This window comes from Pleuronectes platessa, chromosome 14 (assembly GCF_947347685.1).
Source record: "Pleuronectes platessa chromosome 14, fPlePla1.1, whole genome shotgun sequence".
Lineage (NCBI taxonomy): Eukaryota > Metazoa > Chordata > Actinopteri > Pleuronectiformes > Pleuronectidae > Pleuronectes > Pleuronectes platessa.
The window spans coordinates 12505563-12533479 of NC_070639.1; the positions used below are offsets into that span (position 1 = coordinate 12505563).

The 27917-nt window shown below is 42.2% G+C and overlaps 1 protein-coding gene across 1 annotated transcript; it reads right to left on the reverse strand.

Moving 5' to 3' along the window:
- Positions 1-218: 218 nt before the first annotated feature.
- On the reverse strand, positions 219-27854 carry agps (alkylglycerone phosphate synthase). Its single transcript, XM_053439954.1, has 20 exons — positions 27655-27854; positions 24353-24442; positions 23096-23186; positions 22878-22998; positions 22636-22710; positions 21547-21618; positions 20843-20922; positions 19362-19442; positions 18250-18375; positions 17848-17956; positions 13805-13932; positions 13201-13252; positions 11598-11674; positions 11384-11496; positions 9285-9354; positions 8441-8502; positions 7618-7707; positions 5744-5843; positions 5527-5584; positions 219-1911 (listed from the first exon to the last, which is right to left on the reverse strand). The coding sequence occupies exons 1-20, from the start codon at positions 27837-27839 to the stop codon at positions 1790-1792; spliced, it is 1902 nt and encodes a 633-aa protein (XP_053295929.1). The 5' UTR covers positions 27840-27854; the 3' UTR covers positions 219-1789.
- Positions 27855-27917: the final 63 nt, after the last annotated feature.

Consider the following 27917-nt stretch of genomic DNA (forward strand, 5'->3'; position numbering starts at 1 on the left):
GTGCAGGATTACCGGGAGCTCAGTGCGGCACACGAGGTCGAGGGGGAGAGCAAATCAAAAAGCAGCTCCCAGGCCGAGTTGACCCTCACGGCTCGGCCTGACAGCAGAAATAAAGGCCACTATTGACGAGCTGAATAGGAAATGATCTCTGAGAAGAGAAAAGGGGGTTGGGGGGAGGCCGGCGCTCAGGGTGCTCTCAATGAAAAATCTGCAACTGGGAGGTTTTAGTTGAATTTTATTCAATTTATTGCACAAACAGCGTGGACAGAATGTACATGGATGTTGTAACGTTGTTAAGAGAAGTGGAAAATAACAAAATATAAAGGTACATCCGTAACATTCAAAAGCTCTCACATGTTTTTTGACACAGGGGTTAAAATTTCAAATAGTAGGTCCCAAGTAATTTGTGTTATTTGGGGGGAGTATTGAGAATAAAAAAGGATGTGGTGGTCCGGGAAAGTGAAGCACACATCAGAAGGGGAAAAAGCTAAACTTGGCTTCAAAACCATTAGTTAGATGTCAGATATCAAATTGCAGTATGTTACCATTCCAAAAACCTTTAATACAATACAGATAACAAAGGGGCGGTTAACAAGTTCAACCATCTCGGGAGCTGAGGAATCTCTGGGCAACACCAGTTAGAATGGAGCAGAAACAGGTACAGCGTCTTGAAGATAGCAAACATGGACTTCATCGACTTTTATAGAAAGTTTCAGCACATGTAACAGTAACAAATATCTACACTTCACGGCTTTCAGAGGTTATTTTTGCATATTGATAAAATGTGGGTTAGCTGTGCATGATGTGATCAATTATAGTCAAACAGATGTTTACACTTTGTCTGCATGGTCTGACGTGTTGAGTCTTTGGTACAACGTGAGCGCCGGGATACAGGAGACCTTTCAAAACGCAAACGCGGTCACACTGAAGCAGATGGGATTCCAAATGCGCAATGGCTCCACCCACGTCAAATTCTCACTAACAAACCATCCAAACAAAAGTAATTTTAGTACAAAAACATAACACACAAGGAATTTCTCTCTCTGTAATCATATTGTACTTCTCGGAGGGTTCCATTTTGGTGGGTGGCAGAAGGTGTGGGCTTTTCAGTTTAGTCTGGAGAGGCACACACGCACGCACACTCAGACACACAAACAATCAAACACACGCACACGCTCGACAAAGTTTCTTATGGCAATAGGTCAGTACAACAAAAGGCCTGAGGGAATGAAAAAGACAAACAGGAGACAGTGAAAACATAATGTCTGAGTTTGTTTTGCTTCAAATGGGGAGTCACTGTGCACGAGTGGTGTGCACGAGAAGAGGAGGGCAGAGACAAGCTTTAGAAAGGCACAGAGCTTTAGAAAGCGTCTTCGTCTAGAACTTTCCACTAAAGAAGTACCACACGCACGCACGCACGCACACACACAAAAAAGAGTAAAATAAAAACAAATTTATGGTCAACTGAATTGGCAAAGATATGTAGGAAAAATGTTAAACAAAAGCAAATATGACAAAAACAAATATTTTTTTTGCACGATGTCGTGATGCATTGCGTTCGTCGCTCTGAGAATCTGAGGACACGACACAACAGCAAAAAATGAGCTTCAACAGTAACTGCAATGATTGTTACAGCATAGTAAGTGCAATATAAAGCCAAAGAAAAAGGTTTGGGTGAATCAATAAATGGCACTGTCAATTTTTAATTTACATTAAGTTTTGATTAATCCAAAACACACGTTTCGGTTTTTTTTAGAAAAAGGTGAGCTAAAGATGGACATGAGGGGAATCAATAGAGGTTCCTGTTGCCAAAGATGTTATTGGGGTCCAGGTAGTCCTTGACGGACTTGAGCATTCCGATGCCGACATTGGAAACGGATTCTCTCATCCACTGCTTCCGAAGTTTCCCCACTGAATGACACACGGGAGAGAGAGAAAAATAAATAAATAGATATACTAAACTCAAGGAAAAAGAGCGAAGGGGGAGAAATAGAGGAATCGGCACGGCTGATTGCTCAGCGGGCTGCTGGGAGCCAATCAATCTTGTGAGAGTGAGTGAATAAACAGAGGGTGATAAATGCTTTTATTCAGAGAGGAGAAATGTTTTGCATGGCATGATTTATGGAGCTCAGCAGACTATCAAACTCATTAGGCTCTGTGTGTTCCCAGAGGAGGAGGCCGGCTGGCGGTTGGAGCAGGCCGTCCCCGACTCCCTCACTGTTTGAGCCAGCAGTCCCCCCCAGTTCCCCCCCCTCCGGAGTCACCGGGGCCTTTTCTGTGCACGTTTTCTGTCTCATTGTGCACACGAGCGCGCTCCTCCAGCTGACCTGTGAGGGTGGTGGCGCTTGCTCGTCTTGAGCGTCGCTCTGCGCCCTCCGACACTGGCCTGATCGCCAACAGGGAGCCAAAGCCAACCGTGGAGCTCTCACACAATGGTCCTCTGTCAGCAGGACTTTGGCTCTCGGCTGCCCCCCCCTCCCCCCTCCCCATAAAACCCTCCCAACCTGAGGAGCGAGCGTGGCATGAAGCCTAGTGAGGGTGCCCATAGCTTCGCCAGCTGTCCAGTCCGACACACTCCACAGCGCCTGCACCCGACAGGTTCTTTGCGGAGAGTCTGGAGCCAGTGAGAGGTCTGGTGACTGCGGAGGACTGGGGGACGGCACTGGAGCCAAACTCCAAGGGAAACTTCAAGCGAAATAGAAACTTTGGTTTCTTACTGGCGAATAAAGCTGCACAATGTTTTGTGTGAACTCAGGCGCAATCTGTGAGCTTCTATATTTTAACTTTTTAACCTGAAGAATGCAGCAGAGGAAATGCAGTCACAGCAGAGATGCTGAGTTTTTAAATGTACATTTATTTAAGGGATGTATATATTTGCAGGCATTTTGTAATTTTTGATGGTTTAGAAAGAAACACAAAATGTGAGCAGAGAATAAGAAGGTCGCGAAGCTGGATTAACAACTGGGCTAAACCAACAACTCCCAAGGAGCCCAAGAAATAAATGAATTACCTTTACATTTGTTACGAAATCTGAATTACTGAGGAACAATACCATCTAAGGCTGATGCATATGTTATGACCCGGAGCTCATACTATTATAATGTCTCAGAGAAAATCTGTTTAAAAACAACAAACAATTATCAGACGATTTCATGTGGTTGAATAAAGAATAGGCTTTTTATAAAAGGACTTTACGTTGGTTAGATTTAGAAAGAAACAAACCTGACTAAATAAAAATATAATAACTAAATGTCAGTCTGAAGTAACTTGAAACTTTATCTTTCCTCCAAACCTCCAAAAGATACATTTGGGAACAGATCTGCCTGGAACAGCTGCTGCTCGCTGGGTAAACACTTACAACCAGCAGCGTAATCGCATGAGATTAGATACGGAGACCTGCAAATAGAGGCAGGCGTGTGATGCGAGCGGTCACACGGCGGGGAGCCCCTGTGTTAGCAGGGCATGTGAGGGAGGTGGCCACCCTGACACGTCGGAGCGCCGTGTTATCAGAGCACAGCCAGGAAACCCAGATGGGAATCGGCCATGAGGCTAGTGAGGCCCGTCTCCTGACAAAACAGGGCAGACAGCGGGGTCACTAGAGACTCTCACACCACACAAACCTCCAGATGGTGACAGAGGGACCAATCAGCTGCTGCCCAATAACTAAAAGAAGTCGCCTGCTCTCCACCACCTCCTCCGCCTTAGTCCTTCCCCCTTGTTCCACCTCCATCCCTCCCTCCTCCGTGGAGGGAAAACAGAAGGTGCTGGGACTGCATCATTGCCTCCATCACTGTGATAATTTACACATCTATCTTGTCAGAGTCTCTCTGTTTTGCTTGCTATTGCAATCAATCTCCCCATGCTTGGTCTGCGCAGCTGAGACATGCAAAGAAGTGCAGGTAGTTATTTTTAAATGACAGTATTTTTTTTTCTAAGGTGGCATAATTCTCTTGTGTGGGAAAGTACAAGGCGGTTGGCAGGAGAGGAACTTCACCAAATCAGGTCATATTTTCTGTCTCCTGAGTGCAATGACCTCTGTGGAGATACAGACTTAGAGAGGTGGGAGCTCTGTGGAGCCACACGGTGGGGGGACAATGCCTGGCACCCAGGGGTGGCCCCAATACAGAGGAGACATTGTAGAGGCCGAGGATGAGCTTCACCCCGGTGACACGCTGTTCTCAACCTCAGCGGCTTTCCCTGACAAATGGAGGTCGGGACATGAAAGACGGGGTAAGGTAGTGGCCCTGCGCTCCTGTGATACGGTCGAGGCAGAGTATTGGCTGAGGAGGTGCAGGGCTGATAGATGGAGGACTCTCCCTGTGATGGATGTTCAACAACTCTTCACCGCGGCGACATTGGTGACCTAGTTAAAGAGAACACTTCTCCCAGGATTCTGGCTTTCTGAACCCAAGAATATTAGAACGTGTAACACGTGTTTTGTCCGTGAGTAAGTGTGAGAAATCCCAGTCTCTCTGTTTGTACACTCACCATGAGTTTTCGCGACGGTGAAGCAGTCAACACATGGCGAGGTGAGCGGAGTATTACCTCCTGCAGAGAAAGAACTCTACACACCCAGATTCTCTTACCTACGCCAACGCAGCACCGTGCTGACCCGCTGAAAACACACGGCCACACAAATGCATATTTCCTCCGGTGCCCTCCCACCTCACCATCCTTGACTACATCTGTTTTGTTTGATACACAAAAACAGTGAAACTAGCTCCATTTGTCAAGCGCTGATTGTGGGCAGACAAACCGGCCTGTCTGCGCCCAGATAGCGAGCCCCACTGTTATTAATCACAATTACAGAGTGGGCCTCGCACACGGGAGCTGCATCAATATCCCCTCCTCTCCCCCCCCCCCGTCACCTCCCTGTGCGGCTCGGGGTGGCCGGGCCACCGTTTGGAGGTCAGTATACAGCCGGTGATAACGGCTGCATCATTTACCCCGACCCGCCGCCTCCTTTTTATTAGCAATCTTTTAATTTTGAACCTGTCCCCGCCTTCAGGAAAAATTGTGATTTAATATCACAGCTGATTCACTGCATACTGTTTTTGACAGCTTTGATGAATAGCCTGAAGTGATGTATGAAAACAGCGAGGCGGATGGCAATATAGATAAGGCAGCCATTTCGGTTAGCCCTGATGGGGCCCCGAGAGTTGTCCCCCCCCCCTCCTCCTCCGCTCCCCTGCTCACGTTTCATTTGGTCGCTGGTGAAATGAACAAATAGCAGAGTCAGAGGCGTTCATCCACGCTGCAGGAAGATATTTTGTAGAGCCAATGAAAGATATCTGACCAAATGCACATATGCAGGACGACTGGCCTCTTGCTCGGCAGCATGGAAGAGCGCCCTGGGATCGCCCGGTGCTGTCGCTGCCACTCAGAACAACCGCTTTTCACAAATTGTAATTTAGGAGAAGGTGCAAACATAAATGCTCCCGTTACAAAACTGCCACGGTGCTACACGTGAATAATGTGTTAGAACAGACTTGATATTTTTAACATGAGATTCTTAGGTTTTAGTACCTCCATGGTGATGTGACAAGCTTCCTCCATTGGCAAGGATTTCTTCTCTAGCTGCATGCTGGGAGATAAAAACAAAACAAAACACTCGTTTCTTTCATATTACATAATATAATAATCTGACATTTGGTGCAGCGGAGACAAAACAACCAGATGTAATTATTTTCTATGAAAAGACTGACCGGTGGTATCATGTTGATAAAAAAGCAACTGGACTTACCTCCACTTGTTCGAACGTGTGTATTGGATCACTGAGACCTCTGTAGTTGAAGGCAAAGTAAAAGTAGACACAGGCACCAGCGTCGTATGTCTGAGTCACCCTGTGAGAAGAACGTTTAAATGTTAAACAAAGACATGTTATCCAGAAAGCGGAGGCTGAGTGGAGGCACTGTCACCTCTAATAACATAACATTATCAGACGTTAAGTTCTTTTATCAATTCAATTCAAAAAAACAAAAGGATTTGCCCCCGACACAGAGAGAATTTCAAGACAACAAGTCAAAACCAGAAAGAAAACTATAATGACATCAGCGCAATATCCACAGACAGTTGAAAATCTGTGCAGTATTCTAAAATTCGAAAGTAAAAGTCTTTATTGAGGACGGTGAACCGGTTAACGGCTGTGAAAACTGAGTTATAAGAACGTGGATAAATACTGGATGATTAAAAGTGATTACTAAATATTTTTAGGTATAACAGGATGACTCAACTGTCCCTCTGATGTGGAGCAGAAAATCAGTTTGTTGTTCTCCAAAGACCAAACCAATCTTCATTTTACTTCATGTGGCTGCCTCTAAACAAGAATGCAGCCTGAACGTGTGTAATGATCATTTTGTTGGGAATAAAATGCTCCTTCACTTTGCATGTCTCCTCTATGGCCTTGTTCCCCGTGGAGGAGCAGGGTGCAGAGCCCTTGTTCATTTGACATGGCCCATCACCTGGCACACTGACTGTTCTAGAGGTTAAATGGACAAATCAATCATGTGACAGACCGCAGCCGGGAAATGAATGGCTGTAGCATAATCAGGCTGAGGCCTAATCGCTCCTCAATCGGCGAGCGGCAGCCTGCTGCTCCTCAACCGGCTCGCCGTCTGCCTGTCTGTCCGCGTGGCTTTGCTAACTCACTGGGGGTGGGAGAAAGGGGTATGCAACCTCAATATTGAAAGTTAGCAATGAATGGTCAGATTCATTGGACCACTCTTATCCTGAATTGCAGCAGATATTCTGCCAATTGTAAACAATTATTTCAATTATTGAGAATTTTGAACAATAAGTTTTCCTGTAGATCAAAGCCTTGCACATGCTCTTCCTCAGACCTCCATCACTGTCCAAGAACTATTAAAAAGACATCAGTGAGCCACACGGCTACAAGATGAAATGATCCTTCACTACAAAGAATCTGGGTATTGTAGCTTATTAGGAATGAGTGCCACATACCCCTAAATGGTGCTGTAAATACATGCTAACACTCTAGGGAAGCATTTATTTGAAAGCAACATAAACACTATTTATGGTTTAAGTTTGCTAAAACCTACAACTCCCTGTTAGCTAAAGAAGTCACTTTGTGTCTTTTAAAAGACAAAGTTCATATCTCTGGTTTGGATGAACAGGCGTCAGGCTGAGGGGAAGCCTTGAGCCTTAAAAACATTTGAAAGCATTTTTGGTAAAAGGGGGTTTGCAGATAAAAACATATTATAGTTTAAATAATTGATTTGTTGATAAAAATAATAATTAAAAAAAATTGAATTTATTGTTTTTGTAATTTTTTGAGAAATAAATACAATCACATTTGATAGTTTTTGCAGTTAGTTGAACAGAATGAGCAAGTCAAGGCATAATTTCTAAAATGTCACCAAAATTCATTGGTGATAATGAATCAATAGATTAATTCATAATAAAAGAAATCACAGTTCGCCTCCCAGTTAGAGAAGATTTGTTCTTTTGGAGTGTGAATGGAAAATGAGGTTTTATAGACTGTACTATTGTACTAATGTACTTCTGTACTAATAGATGTGTTGGAGACCCATTGAATATTGTGAGTCTGTAAAATCTTCAGGCTCAACTTGTGTATAAACTGTTATTCTTTAACTGTACCTGCATGTGGATAATGGTGAAAACTGCACTCCTCTCTCTTTACACTCTCGGACAATGCGTGCCTTTACATTCCGGCAAACGTCCAACACCCTGCAAATAAAGTGCAATAATTTAAAAGTCACGTCTGAATAAGAAAAAACAGAAGCAAAATGAGTCTTTGTCATGCTGCAACTCCAGACTGTGATATTTGCCTATTAAGAAAGCAATATAAATCAATTAGTACTGCAAAAGTATTACATAGAAAAGGGCCAGTAAAGAGGAGTGAGTGACTAACAGGATGACCATTGTGGTGTGGAAATGGCCGCCAGTCCTAAGCATGTGCAGCAGTGTGTGGAATGTGGAGGATGGGGAAGGAGGGTGGGTAATGAGCCAGGCACATATGCTCGCTTCAGTGCCTGATCTCTTGGTCCCTGCCGTCAGGCATGTTACACGACACGGAGCTCTGTGTGTGCTCTCGTTTGTTGCGTGTGTGTAAAGAAAAAACAAAGATGAAAACATGCAGAAAAGACCACATGTGAATGTAAGATGAATCTGGTGCCAACATTTGCCCACACTGAACAGACACAGATCCTCTGCAAGTGTGAGTGTGTGTGTAACTATAATGGCGGGTTTATAGGCTGAGGAAGCAAAGCTTCCGCCAACACAGAGCTGGTTAATAGGGGGAGAAAAGGCATGAAGGTGAACGTCAAAGACACAGGCGATGAGGAATATAAGAAAGAAGGGAGAAGCATGAGTTATTACAGCAGAGTCTCGGGACTGAATGGGTGGGAGGTGACAAAAGAAAAATGTTAATATCAATTGAAAAAATCTAATCAGTGTTTACCTGTCCCAAGGCACAGAGGTTTCAAAGGACTCCGCAATCACATAGTAGTCCAACCCCAAGTCCTGTGAGCAATACAATATTAGCATTATAATGATGATAAGTGGTCAATCAGTTATGTTTACCTGCACATACAAAAATCAGTATACTGGGGTTGTATAGGCAACTTGATAACACTTACATGCACTGTAACAACCATGTCACTATAAAATCCAGTTCCGGCTCATTTTCTGGCTAGTAATCATCCCCAACCTTATTTTGCAAATGAGTCTCATTGATTTCAACAGCATCATTGAGAGAAAACAGTTTTCTTAGTTGTAGCAGTAGGAAGAGGTTGAAGAGTGTTGCCTGTTCAGGTCTGGAAACTGACCTTTAGAAGCCTTTGAATTAGATTCTTTTATATCTGTAATGATTTATTCTGCTGCTGTCAATGGGATATTTTCTGAAGACAACTTCCTTCTGGACAAATCCACCAGGAGAAATACCCTCCACTGATAACATAAAGCTTTTTGTATGAATAGTGTCACAACAGTCACATCACAGAGCTTTAAGAAGTCCAGTTATACATGTTGGTGGTTATTCGACAGGCCTCTGACAGAAGTGACCTAAGAGAACTCTCCATTGTCATTGTGGCTGCAGCCACTATGCTGTCCCCATGATGCAGACACCTCGGTGTTAGACCCCCTGACAACCACTGTGACCAGATCAAATCAAAGATCTCCCGAGGTCACATTCTGCTGCTTCTCTGTGTTGCTTGCTATCCTATCTGCTGTCAGACCGTGTCACCCCGCCCACCCCACCTGCCCATCAGCCCGGACTGAAAAAGAAACCCAGAGGAGTGACCCACCCGGAGGTAAGCGATGACGAAGGTCAGCATGTAACCCCTTTGACCATTGTCCTCTCCAGCTGCCAGGCCCCTAGAAGCAGATAACAGGGTTAATATTTAACAGCTCTTTTCTCTAAGCTTTGTTGGTCAGACTGCTCCCTCTCACAACAGCTGCCTGGGAGCCTGTCACTCTGACATTGTACAGATCAATGAAGCTATGCTCCATGCATCGCCACAGGTCAGCCACACATCCATCACCTGCAGTGGGTAATCAGATTTTCATCTACCACCCAAACTAATCAGGCCAAGCTCATTAGAAAATCACTATATTGATTTTTGCCCTTCTTCCTGTTTCCAAACACCAGAAGAAAAAATTCCGCGCAGAACCGCACTAATCCATCACTGGCACTTGATCTGATGGGTGATCACGATTTATTTGAAATAATGCAATAAAGCAGAGGCTGCTGCATGTAACTGACAAGTTTCTTATGATTTAATTGCTGGCCATTGCCAGGGCAGTGCTCCAGCTACCTGCAAATCTGGGTGCAGAGCCAAACAGTGAGGCTAACAACAGTAATACATAATCAGTCAGAATCGTCCAGTGAGGAGGACTGAGGATCCCAGATTAAAGTGAAGCTGTAACATACTACTGATTTCTGAATGATAGATTAAATGTATAAAGAATTAAGTGTTTATATTTGAAACAATGAAATATAAACAAAGTCATATTTTTACATTTATGTTAGACTGTCTTTTCTCTAAAATGTTTTAAATATTTTTTATTTTGTGCCAATTTACACACAACATCATTGTTTGTCCAGGGAGAGGGAGCCCTCACTTGTTTCTGCAGTTATCCTCCTGTTTAAAGGGATTTTAGTGAGTTATTCCTCCCTCTATCCAAGAGTTAAAGGCAGAGGATGTTGCACCTTTTACAGATTGTTAAGCGCTATGAGGCAAATTGTTATCTGTATATGGTCTATACAAATACAATCTGACTGATCGAATTACATCCATACTTCTTTTGAGACAAACCTTTTATATTTAGATGGAAACTTAATTTATATATCATCTTTTAATATCTTTCTTTTATTCTAACTTTCAAGAAATAAAATTCTCATGTCTCTTTCATGTGGATCTTATATCAACAACAGGCACAACAATTGCCTAATTTATTTATTTGAGAAGGAGCTGCCCAAACAGTTTTGAGCAGAAATCTGTAAAGTAAAAAAATCTTCTGGTGTAATAAAGCTATGCAAATAGAAAACTGGAAAACGCAAATCAGCACAAAAAACAATAAGTCATTGTAAAACAGAGAGGTACCACTGCAGATGATGACAAAATTTGATTCTCATAGAAAGAAAGGAAGGAAACAGCAGAATCATAAAAGAAGGAGACCAAACATTCACACACATCAATTCTCTTAAAGGACAGCTATCTAGAAATAACTGCCATTTGTTAAATATTAAATAAAACACTCATCAAACAGTGACATTTCACTGCAACAATGTGTTGAATAATAAAAATTCACAGCCATAACCAATAAAAAACATAATTGATGATTATAAGCAGTTGAATGGCACAAAGGTTAACAAATGCTTGGATGAACCCATCTGTGATGCTCGTGTTAAGGGTTTTTAAAACAGGCTCAGGATAGAGAGAACAGTGCTCTCAGGCTGACAGGTAACTGATCTCCACCCAAAAGTCCTCATTGATCCATTTCATGATCAATGACAACAGCGAAGGAAGCACTTCCAGGCTGTGTCCTCTCGCCCTGCGCTGCCTGAGGGGACCTGTGTCCCACTATCACCGCCCACACCACACCTACTTTAACATAAAAGCTGACACGAGGACGTCCACGAGTGATCCATCAATCCACACAGAGACGAACTACTGAGTGGAAGACCAAGTCTGAAGTGTGTAACTGTGCTTCTCCATCCTTTTTCACTCTAATGGCTGGTTAAATAAAAGGGACGTGGACGCCAGTGGCAGCTCCCAATCATGTTCAAAATCCCACCCAACTACGCCTTTCCATTTCTGTTCTCGTACACGGGCTTGATCTGCGAGCAATGCATCGTTCTAAAAAACGGGGGGGGGGGGGGGGAGGCGGGATAACTACTCACCCAAATTTTGCAGCAATGTCATAAACTTGCTTTTCATGCTGCAGGACCTTCTCACGGTCCCCCTCGAACAGCAGGGTGGCCACACACAAGCGGTTGGGGTCGAACCCTTTGAACTGGCCAATAAAGAGTTGGATACATTTTTCATGAAAAAAACCTGCAGCAAGCAAACGGTGTGAAGTTCACTTCTAATTACTTCATTTTTTTTTTTTTTTACCTTGGTGATGTAAAATTTCTTCAAGCCGTCCAAAAAAGATGTGAACATTGAAGATCCTTGAGGCTTCAGGGCGTGACCTGAGAAGAATATCGGATAAAAATCGGCTCTGTTTATTGAACAACAAGTGAGATTAAAAACAGAATATTTTTCACATTCACATTAGTCATACCACGCTCCTGCCAGTGTTCTGAGGAGGGCAAGTCAGTCAGATTTATTTGGGGGTTTCAAACAAAAGGAGGAAAAACAAATGGTAGCATTTGAATAACTTTACAACTGGCCAGTGGCTGCCAGCGACAGAGACTATAAATCAGAAGGTTTCCGAAGGGAAGTGGGGTTGACACGGTGATATCCGTCTTCCTCACCCACACTTTTTGATTTATTCCTGATCGGACGCACAAAAGCGCCTGTGGACAAGCGAAAATGAGGGGCTGGGGCCAATGGGATGGTTATCAATCACAGCGGGGAAGTCACGGGTGATGTCGCCGAGACTTAACAGTTCATTTATTTCCCTCCATGCTCAAGTCTCTTCATCACTTAGTGTCCTAATTGTTTCCATTCCAAAATTTGATTGCAGGTCTTTAGGTCTCTCACAGCCATCATACTCGTTAATTAAATACTGAACATCCAGAGAGAGAAAATTACACCTACACTGTGCATACTTTTCGCTTTTAATTCTCCCCTCGGTGGTTAGGTTAGTTTATCGTTTTTTGCATATCAACACACCCTGCTACTTACTACAACGTTCTCATTTTTCATCTTGTGTATCAAGACAGGCAGTGCTAAATTGTACTTGTAGTCCCAATCTGAAAAAAAGAGCTGTGAATACATCAACTCTCCTTACTCAACAGCCAACATGATTAAAAGAGAGGACAAGCCACTAATAAGCCCAAGAAGGTATCACAGAGCCATGAGTTTTAGTTATTAGTGAAAAACCTGCTCGCTTCATCTTTCCTACTTAATGCTAAGAAGTGCCTACTCTGTGAAAAGCGGAAATATAGTGGAGATAATGAGATCCCTGGAGACTGGGGAACTTTACAGAGATCTCTGGTTATGCCCCATGCATCCCACTAGACCTTAAGAAACAACATTATAAAACTTCAATGGAACAACTACTTAATTTTGGCCCTGGTCATTTTTTTTATCTTGTTCAATTCGTTCAGCGTATGTGTGTGTGTGCAGCTATTTATCTCCAGAAATAATAATCAATTTAACAATTCAGTTCTGTAGAATGTACAATCAATGTATTCTGTACCATTGGCATTCATTGTTCTCCTGTCAGAGCCTGAGGTACACAGTACATCAACGTAACACCGACCCAAACATTGTAGAGAAAAAGATTGTGAAACAAAATGGAACTCTAAATAAACTCGATCACTCTTTTGCTGTTGGTTAAGGGCTGTCATGTGCCACATGTTGCGAAGCTTTTTGATTAAAGCCAGAGATTGTGTTGGGGCTGAAAAGAATTCAGGTCAAATAGGAAGCTCAGTCGTCTAGTGAAGAGTAACCACTAAACATTCAGGCCTTAAATGAGGGTTAGGTTTGGACACCAGATGTAAAGACAGCAGTGATATGGATATAACATGAACAATCTAGCGAAACTTACCAAATTGAAACTGTTTATTATCCATGAGTCGAATAGATGCCGGAGCACACCTCTGGAAAAAAAAGATTAGTTTGTCAGAATGATAGTTCCTGCTAAATAACAGAGAAGGATCTACATGTGGGAATTTACTGACAATCCAGAATTGATGTTGAGGAGAACCAGGGATGTTGGTCATTGCCCAAGTGGGGAGGCACCAGGGTCTTAAGGCAACAGTGATAAATACTTAACCCTAACTCTAACGACAAGTAAAGCATAAAAGATACTTTGATAGGTTGTTAATAAAAAGACAACATGTAGTGTTTTGGCAGTAAAGAATTTCAACATAGGGCTGAGCGATTTGGACAACATTATATACAGGGTAAAAAAAATTAATTTAATAATTATCAATAAAGTATTAAATATTGATAATTGACATTATAAATGTCACATTATGTCTTTAAAGTTAAAATAATTGGCTTATTATTGCTCCTGAGTGAATTTTATGGTTTTAAACTCTTTGTGAGCAGAGGAGCAAAATATTTTATAGATCCATTTTGGGGTTTTACCTTCTCAGTGGGAAGCAGAAACAAAGCACAGCATGGTAGAGGATAGATGAACTTGATACCTGTCTGGCGACCTCCCGGAGACAGGCAACCCCCTGCTCAAAATCCGGGAAAACAACAGAGCCGTATTTCTGATACGCTGGCACTGGACGAATCTTCATGGTTACCTCAGTGACCAGGCCCAAGGTTCCTGTGGAAAATCACAGTGAGAGAACTTAAGTAGAGAGAAGTAAATCCGTTCCCATAATTTACATGGCCTAACCCCCCCCTTAGCGGAACTTAAGGCTGTTTTACAGGGCTCTCGTACACGTCCCTAGGGTTTTTTGGGGGTGACCTTTGTCTCACATTTCACCAAGCAGATCTGGTTTTCTACCACACACTGGGGAGCAACTAAGATTTATCAGCTTTAAGAGCACGAGGAAATAAAGCAGTGCTCTATCAAAGGCAGCGAGAGGCAACAGCAACGGCACACGCACAGGTACAAGGGAAGCCCGGCTGACCTTAAGACCCGCAGAACTGTCGGTCGTTAGCTGCTGCTGCGGAAGGAGTCATATTGAATACCCGAAACAACTCCCCACTCACACTGCAAATGTGTCTGAGATTCATTCTTCTTATACAAGTATCCTAGATGAAAGTAAACTGTAGCTAGGGAGCGCCATTCGTCCATTCCCTTAGCCTGCAACATCAATACTTTTTATTATAAATCATAAGAAGAGAGAGGCTCTGTCAAACAAAAAATTCCAACACCCACGGTTTCATAAGCTGGGACACAATGGAGACTAATACAAGATTGTTCTTTTAAACATTTGCATAATAAAAAAGGGGGAAAATCCTACACAAGGACTGTAAGAAAAGTGGACATAAAGGCCCGGAGCCAGAGCACGGTAAAAGAAAATGTTCAAATCAGTTTGTACCACAATAAATCTCAACAACAAGAACTCTAGTCAGATTTTCATCTTGATGAGAAAACACTAAATAGAGACAATATGTCATAACATCCGAACCAACTACAATAATTAACTACTTTCATTAAAAATGACATATACCTCAGTAAACAGTGTGAATGATCATCATTGACAACAGCAGAGAACAATAGAACATCAAGTCAGCTGACAAACATCAGAGATTTTAAAGAGATGATCAGTTTAAGCATATGTCATCTTACATTTTTTACTGCTTATCCTGACACCAGCAGCTCAGTAGTAATATCAGCGGCTAGCAGCAACTGCTAATGGCAGCTTCAATAACAGTAAAACTGACGTTGCCTCTGCTGTGTTTGTGAGACCACATAAATATTCACACAAAAACCAACAACTGAGGGAAATCCATTTATTTTAACTAGCTTTACTAGCGTATTGTGTGAAATTATTTGATGATTAAAAACACATTATTATAGACATTAAAATCCCAGAAGATAAAACACTATGACGCCTGAAGGTTTGCTTTCATTGTGGTCGTTAAAAATTAAAAAAGTTTAAATTGTTGCTAAACAAGCTCGTCATGATAGTATCCACCTGAGACTATGTATCCCACTATGTAAAACATATTGTGAATATGTATTTTACTCATTTCTATTCTTCAGTTGCCGATTTATGACTTTGCTGTACTTAATGTTTTTATTGCATTGATGAAACTTTATTTCTTTCGATCATGAGGAACATTACAACTAATCAGCCAAGTTTGAATCACAGCTTTCAAGCTGCTGGACAAACTAATGTCACTATACCTTTGCTCACGTTTTTTAACTTGAATAAATGCAAACTTTACGATGTATTAACACTGCACTACAGTCATTTCAGGTAATCCAGGAACAATTCGTCGACTGACAGAAAATAAATGTTTTGATAATCTCAGTTTTTTTCACTTTTGTATAATTACAAATTGATTATATTAGTTTTTTGGACTGTTGCAATTTGCGATGGACATTTAAGACATTGAGTTGGCTCAGGGATTCATCTATTGTGTTAATAAATAAACAAACAAAATGTATCACTGTGAAGTGTATCAAACATTTCCCCTCAGCCTGAATGTTGTTAAATGTGACACTACATGCCACATGCTGGTCCCTAGTGGTCCACTAGAAAACATGTGACTTAATTAGGTTTTAGAAGAGAAAAATTGCTCCTCCCTTCTGATAATGGAAAGGAGGAGTCACAGAGGGAGTGAGAGACGAGGGGGAGAGAGAGAGAGAGAGAGGGAGAGAGAGAGAGAGAGAGAGAGAGAGAGAGAGAGAGAGAGAGATTAGTGCAAAGGGGAGGAGGTAAAGGGAGGTAAAAAGAACAGCAAGGTCAGAAAAACATTGTCCCTTGGGTGAATGAAATGCAAAGAAATGCTGCAGTGCAACTTAAGCATTCTTATCCATGACTGGAGGTATTAAACCAAACTCATTTTACACGATAAGTTTTTGTAGAAAGGAATATAAAAAAACTTTAGATAAAAAAAGCTTTGAAGGCTACGTCGACAACTGTGAAACCACCAATTGACAATCAAAAAATTGACAAAACATGAATTGGCCTCACAAACAAACATTTCATCCTCCATGTTTAAGGAGTATAGAGGACAAAGGGATTATCATTGATTATTCTAATCATCCATTACACTGGTTGCAGTGAGGGAGAAGAAAATACTTTGCATTCCGGATACTTTGAGGTCAGAGAGATAGAGAGACCCTGTTGTTGTGCTGTGAATTAAAAACGGGAGGTTTCACAGTCATTTCCAACTAAATGGATGCGTTCCACTTAATATGCAGAGCGGATGTGAGGGTTTTAGAGTGCTGCTCAGTTGTTGTTGTTGTTGCTGTGGCCTACTGTCAGAATGCAGGATGGGATTTCTGGGGTGAGGAGATAGATAATTTTAATGAAGCCGAGCGTTGGTATGACCTCTCAGCTCGAGTGCTCAGCCTCCCAGAAGAACATGCCCTCCCACAGTTGTGTGGTCCTGTCCCATCTCTACATATGCACCATTCCCCAACAGCAAAATCACCATCAAATGTTCTATTATACATACTCTTAAATGAAGCAATATTAATATATCATTATTACTATGATTCTAAGTTATAATTAATAAACTAGACATTTAAAAGATTCTTGGACTACAATTACACACCCACATTGCTGAATGTAAAGCTCAGCTTTTAGAGACCTATTTTTCCAAGTTTTAACACTTGAGAATCTGACATTAGACTCACCCATTCATAACACTCTTCATATTTTAGGATTTTATATAAGGAGGCAGATGCAGAACCCTGGTGTAAAGTCCTGAGTTCAGTGATGTCACTCTCCTTTAAATCTTCATGTCAGAGAAGTAAGATAAAGGGAAACTCGAAAAAACGGTATATAACCACATGAAAATATTTCAGGCATTTAAAAAAAAATTCTATTCATAAACTTATTAAGTGTGTGCTGACTGAAACAAAATGAAAAATAAATGTGGCTGACTTAACATAAAGCAACCCAAACATGACAAAGGTCAGCCAAAATTAGATGTCTGACTAAGACCAGTTTAAACAGGTCTAGGTTGACTCACAGAGTGGCTTATACTGTATAACTCAGAGTTAACCACAAGTGTTGTGAGGAACTAAATTTTGCTCTTCTGAAATAGTATTACTAGTAATATAGCAATAAATAAAAACATTATATACAATATGTGATTTTGATCTTACACTGGTGTTCTCATGGTACTGGAATCATTTCTAATGGGTACAAATGGAGACTTCTGCTCTGATCCAAGCCCAGTCAGGGAGCAGATTGCTGAGCTTTGTAGGGCAAATATAAAGTTTGTATCCACAGCTGTTTAACATAACGATGCCAAGAGTCTCTGAACCTCCTCATTATGTAGGGGGGAACCTGGCATATGGCAGTATTCTCTGTGGATGTTCACAAGGACAGGGCACTGCAGATGGGGTGGGGAGGACACTGGCTGGTTCCTAACTAACACCCCTCAGGATCACGTCTTCACGAAAGCCGGTTAATGAGTAAGAAACCCTGTAGCATGAGAACCGTCCTGATGTTACCGTTTTATCGCAAAGATTTGACAGACCCACGTTAACACACAACCTCAAACACGTGCTCCGGTGTACTGAAATCACATGAGAGCGGTGGCAAACCTTCTGAGCCCAGGATGAAGTGGTGAATATCTGGGCCTGTGGACATGCGTGGGCCTTGACAGCTCTTTTCAATTACACCTTGAGGGGTCACCATCTTTATGTGGACGACCTATTCAGGCAGAAAACAGCAAGAAACAATTTTTTACCAAATATTCAAGTGAAGCATAATTTTCTTTCAGTTCTACAAATGTTGAAAACTGAATTTGGATACTGTAATGTGTGCCACATGTTTCAACATATTTAATGACTGATACTGTGACCACTGCATTTCGAGGTGAGGGTAAAGTCCAAAACACTCTCGCTAATAATAGTTTTCCTAATTGTTGTACAGTAACGGCTGTGTCCTGACTGATCTGGAGCAAACATGAGCAGGAAGGTGAAAGGTGAGGGTGGGACACTTACCAGATCTTCAATGTTGCCGTAGACGTTCTTCTTCATGCCCGATGCTCTGGTTGCGACCCAACCCCCCAAGGAGCTGAACTCCATGGAGTCAGGCTCATGCCCTGTACAGTAGCCACTCTCATTAAGCTGTGAAGAGAAAAGGGAAAAAATTTGCTTTCGTAGTTACAATAAACATGAGCCTTAAATGTTTGGAAAACAATCTCATTGTCAACCCACAAGAATGTTTTAGTAACAACTGAAAAGAAAGAGCAAGCAATAGAGAAAAAAATGTAATTGCTACTCTGCAGCTGAATTTCACTGCTCTTGTTATGCTGCAATGCCAAACCCCAGATTTTATGGCCTTGAAGATTTTTTTTACAAAAGCCTAAAATAAACGGCGCGGAAAGACAGAGCATGAAAAGACGATGAAGAGAGATCAGTGCAGTTTTGAGCTGTGTCAAATTCCACTGCCTGACTGGAGCACTGATCTCATATGAAAAATGATGGCTGCACACTTCCAGGGGACACGTTTCAGCCTTTTTTATTCATACAAATAAAATGACAATTATTCCTCAGGGGTCATTCAGAACCCCACACATTCTCCTCAAGGCAGTCCAGCCCCCGAAGGATTGTTTCTGCACGCAGAAACATTCAATAGTCATAATAGTAATAATAAGGATCTTAAAGCACAACAACCCCCACCAGAAGCACAATATGGGGGTGAAATCAGGCCCTGTTTTATCACAGCACTCCCCTGGAAGGCAGTTTATAATGCAGACCCATCTGCTCCATCAAAATGGCCCAGTCTAAATGCAGAGGTGGAGTCTGCTTTAGATGCAGCTCACGCATTCCTCTACATCAAACGCCCGCTCCTTCTCCATTTTTCTGAATTAGCTTGATGGTGCCATCTGCTCATGACCACAGCCCCACTCTCTAATCTCCCCCCTTCAGCACTCTGCTCCCGTCTCAAACTCCTGCCCAAGCCCTGTTCCATCCTCTGAGCAAAGAGTACCAAGGTGACTGAGCACGGACAACCTGCATGTGAATGGTCACACAGCTCGACTGCTGGCACATTCTACAGTAACGCAAGCTCTTTCGGGTGATGAACATGAATATATATGAGCAGTACTTACTAGTCTCTCCAGATCCTGACCGATGATGCCAGCTTCCACATGGGCCGTTAAATTTTTCTCATCAATCCACAGAATGCGGTTCTGCCATTAAAAATAAAACAAAATTCTGTTATTACAATATAAAAAAAATACAATGTTACGTTGTTTGTATCATTTGCAAACATGAAAATCACACCATTCGTTTGACGTAGGTTAAAGGATTAAAACATTTTTTTTGTTTAGCACCATGTCCGTCATCTGAACTCTAAACCTGCCGACATCTGTTATGTTGACTTAAAATATCTCTGATATAAACACTGCCCTCGACAGCAGTCCACGCAGACAGTCCCTTGGCATTTTGCTCACAATACAGAAAGTTTCGCTGCAGTGTGTCCTTCCAGTCTGACGGTCACATGTCTTGAGGATAAATGTGTGCAGAGCGGCTAGGGGACAGAGGAAAGGGTCGGTTTCCTCAAGGTTAAACTCAATTTAACATCTAATTCTATATATGCCACTTATTTGGGCCGTTGGGCACTTGGCCTACCCCTACCTGCAGGAGGCCATTTCACACCTGCCATCAATTATTCTCCAGAGGCAATAAACTTTATGTTCCTACCATACTGCTCCTTTCATGTGCTTCCACTGGAGCCACCCCACCTCTGACCCCTGACACAGAACACTGGTCACTGGTGTCTGTGGCTCCAAACCCAATGACTGGTGGGCTCGCGGCATCCAGACAGCTTATATATCACCTCTGTGTGCGTCTGGATCAAAGGGCCGTACTGTACTGGTGACAATATTCACCATTTCATGTTATAACCAATGAAACGGTATCATGTTCACTGTGAGGGCAGTGATATCCACATTAGATTAATGGCTGATGTCGAAGAAACATAAATGTGCCTAAACTGCACATTAAATACACACTGGAGACATTTTTTGCTTTCAAAATTAGTAATGCATTCCTAATATATAAAAAGATATTCAGAAAAAAAAATACATGTTTAAATATGCATGTTTTTTCATGTTATGACAAAATATCCCTCTTAATTCATCGCCTGGTGTATCTGAGACTGAATAGTGAAACTGAATGAGTCTTTCTTCAGACCATTATAAAACCAGTTGCACCAGTGTAATACAAGTTAAAACATGAGCCCTTCAGTTACCTGCTTTGAAAAACGATTTAATCACAGTTAAGATGGTGTCAAAGCATGTTGAATTAGTGCTATACTATGATCGATTTTGAGGCTACTTTGTGATAGTGTTATGTAACATTACATTATATCGATGGCATATGATTTTAATTGTTTGTCACTCTTCATTTACATTCATGGGAAATGAAAACTGATCATCTTTCATATAATGTAAGCCAGTACAATGATGTCTCTTTCCCAGTGATAGTTTGTTAAAACTTATATATCAGATTGCATTTCATTTTATTTTCGGTTTTCTCATCATTAGTGCAGATCAACACTTGTGACATATAGCAAGCGTTTACATACCATCTGTGAGGTGTCCAGAGAAACAATGGAGCGAGTTTCCTCAAGGGGGCACTCTAGAGCGCTAGAGACACTCGTCCCTCCTGAGAGAGAAAAACAGGAGTATGAGGAGGCTTAATGGTCGAGAAGTCTTCATACCGACCATTTGAATATATTGGACCCTGGTTTCAGATATTTAAACACACACATAGAGTATACTGTATTCGGTATATGTACACACAACTACCTTCTATATCCTGCACAAGCAGAGGCTCTGGCATCACATATTTATATATGTATATGTAAAGCTATGTCTGGGTACCAAACCTAAATACTTCCTGCTTATAGACAGAAATATGCCTGTAGCATTGACTATAAAAAAAAAATGTTTGTGCAGTGTAAACAGTCGTTTGGATAAAATTATTCTTTGACAGGAAATGACAAGGACACTTTTATTGATATTCATGAACCAGTTCACAAACTCCTCTAATACCATATAAGCTTAAATGTTGCTCTTATACCATAATATTATAGTTAACAGCAATACAAGATATGACACAGTGCATTATATAACTGGTTCATTCATATGTGGTTTCATTAACAGAAAATCAATTTCACGAGCAGGGGATGGGCAAACATAATATCTTCAAGAGCATTAAATGTAAATAAACATCTAGGATCTTATTAATGTTATTATGCTGATTAGAAACTTTAATGTCACGACTCACCTCCAAATGGTATCAAACAAACATTATGTTTGCACGCCAGTTCCACAATTTTCACTACATCATTGTGGCAGTCTGAAAAAAAAAAACCATAATTTTGAAATTAGAAAAGGGAATTTTGCCATTTATTGCGTTCATAAATTACAAGTGCTCATAATAGCAGGAGTCAACACATTGTAAAGGATATAAAATATGGCACAAAATGCTAAATATATACAGAAGACAATAAACAAATTTATATGGCCTGGGCCATAAGAGCAGGGGACTAGGGGAGAGGCGGGGCGCGTTTTGATTTGCCTGATGGTTGTGATTTGCCCGGGGCTTTCCTTAGGCGGAGTCAGACTGCATGAAGCTATGCTCTCTGGGGTGAGATGTGCAGGATCAATACGAGCCCGCTTCAGCCAATCACGAAGCCCGCATCCATTCACAGCGGAGTGGTGAGTGAGTGGGAGGAGTAGCGATACCCACCTACATGGATGTGCATGACTGGCCTCAAGTGCTTTTGGAGGCAGTGAGAAATGCCCGTGTTCTAATACATTTTGCCATCCAATTAAACACACAGCGTTGGCTTACGGATTACAGTTCAACAAACTATACCTCCACTTAAAATACACAGCCTGACTTGGAGGGACTTGTGGGGAATGCAAATTATAGGTCAAGATATCTGTTAGAAGGATCATATGAGAGAACATTTGCGAGGTCAGTAAGATAAAGATTTGGTGCCGTAGCGGGTGAAACAGTCTACAGTTGCTTGGTGATTTGCTGCCCATTTGGGAGGCTGCTAATCAAGTTTCAACCATCAGTCAACACTCATTTGCATGATAAAATAGTGCCAACCATAACAACAGAAATCCAATCTCAGAATCATAATTCATGGGCGAACTGTGCAAGGAGCAGACTGTGGAGTATTGGGTGTCAACCATCCTCCCCCTGACACTTCTTATTAAGCTTTCACTCATACATTTTAATATCGCTTCCTCTGCTGAGATTAACCCTTTAAATCACCGCAGCCAGTCAGGGGGATCAGTGATGCTATGTGGGAGGAGAATAAAAAAAAAAGAGAAAAACAGATAACACAGCTTCTGAACTCACTTGGCCACACCACCGTATCTGGAACTCGACCAATTTTCCCTTCTCGGAGGGGAAAGATCTCGTGTAAGCAATGGCCTGAAAGAAAACAAACGAATGAGAGATCAAGCTCATCACAAATGGATGTGGATATTGCTAAAATTTTTAATCTAGAGTTACATAGGTTGTCGTGTACGAAAAATAAAAGGTTGAAATGTGATATTTTTTATTATTTTTTGGGTGGGGGGGTGAAGAACCTGACTTACCGTTAGCGCGAAACACTCTGTCCTCTGCATCGTGAGAGAAGGGAACACCTGTGGATTTCAGCTCTTCGACGAAGGCCTCATTAAGATTGGGAGGCTGCACAGCACTGCTATTCAGAATGTTCTGAAACAAAACAAGCCATTGTGGTCATGAACTCTGACTGAGTGCCCTTCTTTACCGTACACTGAGGACACAATAAATAAACAGGACATTTACTCACTGTTGCGGGGGATTTATGGTGCACACTGGCTCCAAATGTGTTTTCAAACCAGTCTTGCAGACCAGGGAGGATCATACCACTTAGCCTATACCTGGATTGTGTAAGATATGAGACATTCAGTGAGGATAATCAACTTTAAATCCAAATCCTGAACTGAAGATATATTTTATTGCTTGACTGGTCATTTGTACTTGGAAATCCCAACCTGTGTCTAAAAGAATAGAGTGTGACGGTTGAGACCAGCGAGGTTATTAGGCAAGCAGAGCAATAGTGACAGGCCTTTCCATGTGACCGCTCTCGCCATCCCTTGCATAATTGTGCTGCTGGCACGGCCTGGGCCAGCCTATCAGAGGACTGTGGTGTGCCTTTGTCCAAGAGACCATGAAACACACCCCAGAATGAAAAAAGCCTCTGTCACATTGAGCGCAGAGGAGGAGAGTACCATCTTTGACATTCACTGAACTGTGCCCCGGCCTCAGTCACTGTACACCACCGAAGGTAGCTTTTCAGTTGGAGGGGGGAGCGGGACAGTTTGTGGCGACTGCTCGAACAGGAGGAAACCATTTGCTGTGCAACATCCTGTTCAGCGCCAGTCATTAGTCAAAATGCATCCTCTTGTACCCTGTGCCATGTCTCTGTGTGTACAATTTGACAGGAAAGGCACAGTCGTATGTCATGGTTAAAATGTAAAGACCTTTTCTAATTCTGCTCTTGTCATGATAGACGAGGATAAAGGAGCAGAGAGCGACAGTCTTTGTTATATTTGTTGAGTTTGAGGAACATATGGCTTTGTTTCTGCACACCCACAGACAATCAAACTTAATTGTGTTTTTTTTCAAACTCTCAGTGAAAAAAAACTGTGTTTATCCCAACCTGCCCAGAGACACGTAAATAATTACAAACATAATATGTTCAATTTTTTAACAGATTGGAGAGGGTATTCTGTTAAAAAACAACAGAGTTTGGGAAAGCTGAAAATCCCATCCAGTGACCTTCTCAGATGACAATTAACAGTTCAAATGCCAGCCACAAGGTGGCAGTAGCACCACATTGCTGTAAGCGTAGGAAGGCGACAGCAACTGGATTTCAAAAAGCTGGGTTCACAGTATGGGCTGTCAAATTGTTCAAAGCAGAACTACAGAATCCAATCACACCAAGTGTGAATGCTGAAGCTTAACACGGCTGTGCTGAAACTAAACAGAATCTGTTATTAATTGATGTCTGTAAGTATGAAATGTAGAATGTGGTGTAACCTACCTTTTGCCGGTAAATTCTGTTTGACCTTTCTTATTGAAGATGAACTTTGTATCGTTATATCCCCAGCCATTCCATTTCATAATCTCCTGCCTGTGGAAAGGTAAGTATTGGCACAGGTTGACTTAAGAACTCACAAGCCTTACATTAAGGTTAAGACATGACATGAAATATCATGAGAGGTAGTTACAAAAACACATATGAAGGTTATTCCTTGGGGCGGTAACCCGCTCAAATTCGTAATTTGCACCACAGTCCCTCTGGGCTGTTATGAGATAGTATAAGCAATTCCCCCAGAGATAAAATAATAAAATAAGAGACAGTCTTTCTTAACAATCTGATACTTCATGCTGATATTGGAACAACCCGACCAATGGCATTGAGAAAATATTTCAGTCATTTGTTGTTTTATTCACATGCATTTGAATCGTATAAGGCAGGGCTTGCTATCAGTTGGCAAATTTACAGTAGGAAAGGCAGCAGACCGGCACACCTCAAATATTCCCTAGTGGTGCTCACGACTAAACTACAATCTGCAGGCAGGCTCGCAAACAAACAGCTCGTTGACATAGCCATGGAGAAGCAGAAGGGACACATTCAAACAGCATATCAATCAACCGAAGAAGCTACAAACTCTCCCTGTGCCGTTTCCCATTTAACGCACTAAAATATTTCACATTTATGACACCTGGCAGGCCGTCTTATCCAGAGCTGCTTTGAATACCGCTCAGTGTTTATGATCAGGTCCCAGCGTATGCCCTGGTCTTAGAAACTTCAGCTAATCATTTAGCACAGAAATCCACTTAAATAGCACACAAGCATCAGGTCTCAGCTGTGAAAGCAATAAACACACTGGAATGCAGCCAGCAGCGACTAAAAGGTGTTCCCCCAAAATGGCTGAGCTCAGTATCCAAAGACGTGGAATTTCTCACACAAATGCTACTATGCTATTAGGGAGGGATATTCCAAGGTAATGACCAGCAGCATAACCAAAGCATAACCACTGTCTGTGCTGTGACACTGTACAGAGCTTGCCCACTGTGCTTGGACCCGCTGCAGCTCGACCACCACTCAGAGCAGCCATAACTCATCATGAGTCGCTCGGGATGGGATGCTAACACAGTGGCGTAAAAGCCATAATTAAGATTAATACCTGCCAAAATTGAGTTTCCAATAAATTTAGAGAGGGAACAGGAATGAGAGTGACACACCGAGTCACACTTTAATGAATCCTCACCACCACGGATGTGCTGTCATAGGTGTAGAACATACTGACTAAAAATGAATCAATATATGGGCCAAGTACTTGGCAAGGTCAGCGGGTACGGACTGCCATTACAGAGGGACTATTTCAGGCCATTAGAGAGGTTCTGATTAAAAACACAACAGACGTGCTAAGGATGAGGATGTCCTGTCAAAATGAGCTTTTCACAGTCTGTGTGCATCTAGACTTTTTCACCATAAAGGTGTTTTGAAGGGAGGTCTTCCTTGTCTGAGGGTGTATTAAGATATACAGCTAGGGAAAACCTTTTTGATTCATTTTTTCCATCAATACCAAAACACTAATGTATTCCCAACATTGTTATGTATATTTTTGCACTATTTTTGTAAAGTGCGATGCCCATAATGTGCGAAAGTTGCATTTCAAACGTAAATTATGAAAACATAAATTGATTCATATGATCTTCTTTGGAAAGAAAGACTTGAAAAGTTGTATATAATGTCAATCAGTCTTGATATTAGCTGAGAAGTGAACATATACAGTTGATATCTTTATTGCTTTTATGCGTTATTACACTATTACAATTCAAAATACCTCTCAGAAAAATGGAATACAATTCAACAAAACCTGTAGCAAGCTTTAGCAAACTGTATGTAATAAACTGTTAATATTACATATGTATTCCAAATGAAAACTATGTGGAGACCACTTATCCAATGCATCAGTGGTGGTTTCACTAAATGGGATATTATCTTAACCAAAATGCCTGTCAAACTGGAACTGAAACCACATACTAACCAACAAAAGGGTGTCAGTAGAGAAGAGGTTGAGTGAGGAGGACTCCTGGTACCTTCACAAACAAGTGGTAGGAATTAAAGCAGAAAAAGAAAAAGAAAACAAGTGTATGGATTGTTTTTAAGAATACACTAACCTACAAGGATCTTTGCTTTTTGATTTGTTTTTAAAGAAAAGGCAGGTGCGCCAAGCAACAGCCACTGAACTATTTCACTGTTTTCCTGAACTATCCAACTGTTGCTGATATAAAACAAATGACAGAAGTCCAGCTCGTCATCTGGAAAGGGGGGGGGGGGGGGCTTCAGCATTCACTGTGTTGTCCAGACCGGAAAAGAACAGGATGACTTTCTCAAGGCCCAAATCCCCAAACCATTGCTTGTTGTTTCAGACTGACAAACCAGCACGGTGTGGTAGAGTCCTGGACAGTTACATCACCAGTGAAGACAGAAGGTTCACTCCTCACACACATCTGGAAATGATGACTTCCGTAATAACATGTAACTACTACTACTACATGCATCCGGTGCAACAGCCCGAGCAGCCGATGTACAGCTATTGAGTGATGAAGCTGGTGACGTAGCGGTCGTATCAGTACGTGGCATGAACTACTATAATAAGCTGTTACCATGTCATCACCATTAGTAGTAGTAGTAATTTCAGTAACGATTACAGTAAGGCCTGTGTGTGACATCTACGGTAAGAGCTGCGCGTAACACTGATATTCACAGCAACAGTTGTGCGTAATATAATTTACACTTACAGAGGAGAGTCAGAGTGACAGCTGTGAGTCACATTAACACGTAACGGGGTATTGTGCAAGGTCTCGTACGTAAAATGTCGCCAAATCTCGATTCAGCCACTTTCTTGTGTGAAAGCAACAGAACATACTGGAACCAGGGAGGCGACGCTTCTGTTGTAGCAACTAAATCATAACTGACGCTGACAAATAACACAGGACAAACAAAATGGTGAGTTATGAGCCACATGAAGGAGGTTGCGGCTGAGACAACTTGGGAGGAAAGTCGACCACGCCAACGTTAAACTGTGGGTAAACCCAGCCGCACCCACTGAAATGAATGGCTCCTCTGTTGGGTTAGCTAGCAGGCTAGCTGCTTTAGCCGTGTCCCCCTGTGTTATGTGTGTGTTTTAAAGATGGAGGGAGCCGGTGTGTCAGTGTGTGTCATCCCCGGTGTGTTTTTTCAGCAAGAGCCGACAGCTGTATGACTTATTAACGATCTAAAGCCACAGAGAGAGGACTCGTATCCGCCGATCCATCACAGCCCTGTACCTTCTCCGGGGCACCGTCTTCCCCTCAGCGGAGGCGTCGGACTCGCTCTGCGGGGCTTTGCACTCCGCGGCCCGGACGGCCGAGTCCTCGTCCGCCGGCCTCCGCAAATGTCCGGCGATGATCCTCAGTCTCTGCTGTGCCACCCGCTGCCTGTCAGAGCCGCCGCCGCTGCCGTTGGCCGCCATGCTGCTTCCGTGTTTGTGAATGGGGGGAGCGGATCCATGAGTTGTCAGAGGTCAGCACAGGGAAAGTGCTCCGCGTTC

What these genes read in the sequence shown, in the direction of transcription:
- agps (XM_053439954.1), bottom strand. Translation starts at nt 27,839, where the DNA reads ATGGCGGCCAACGGCAGCGGCGGCGGCTCTGACAGGCAGCGGGTGGCA. An exon ending in CTTCATCCTGGGCTCAGAAG is followed by an intron (nt 13,933 to 17,847) that starts GTTTGCCACCGC and finishes GATTTTCCACAG; the next exon opens with GAACCTTGGGCCTGGTCACT. An exon ending in TCCGGGAGGTCGCCAGACAG is followed by an intron (nt 13,253 to 13,804) that starts GTATCAAGTTCA and finishes TTTTTTTTCCAG; the next exon opens with AGGTGTGCTCCGGCATCTAT.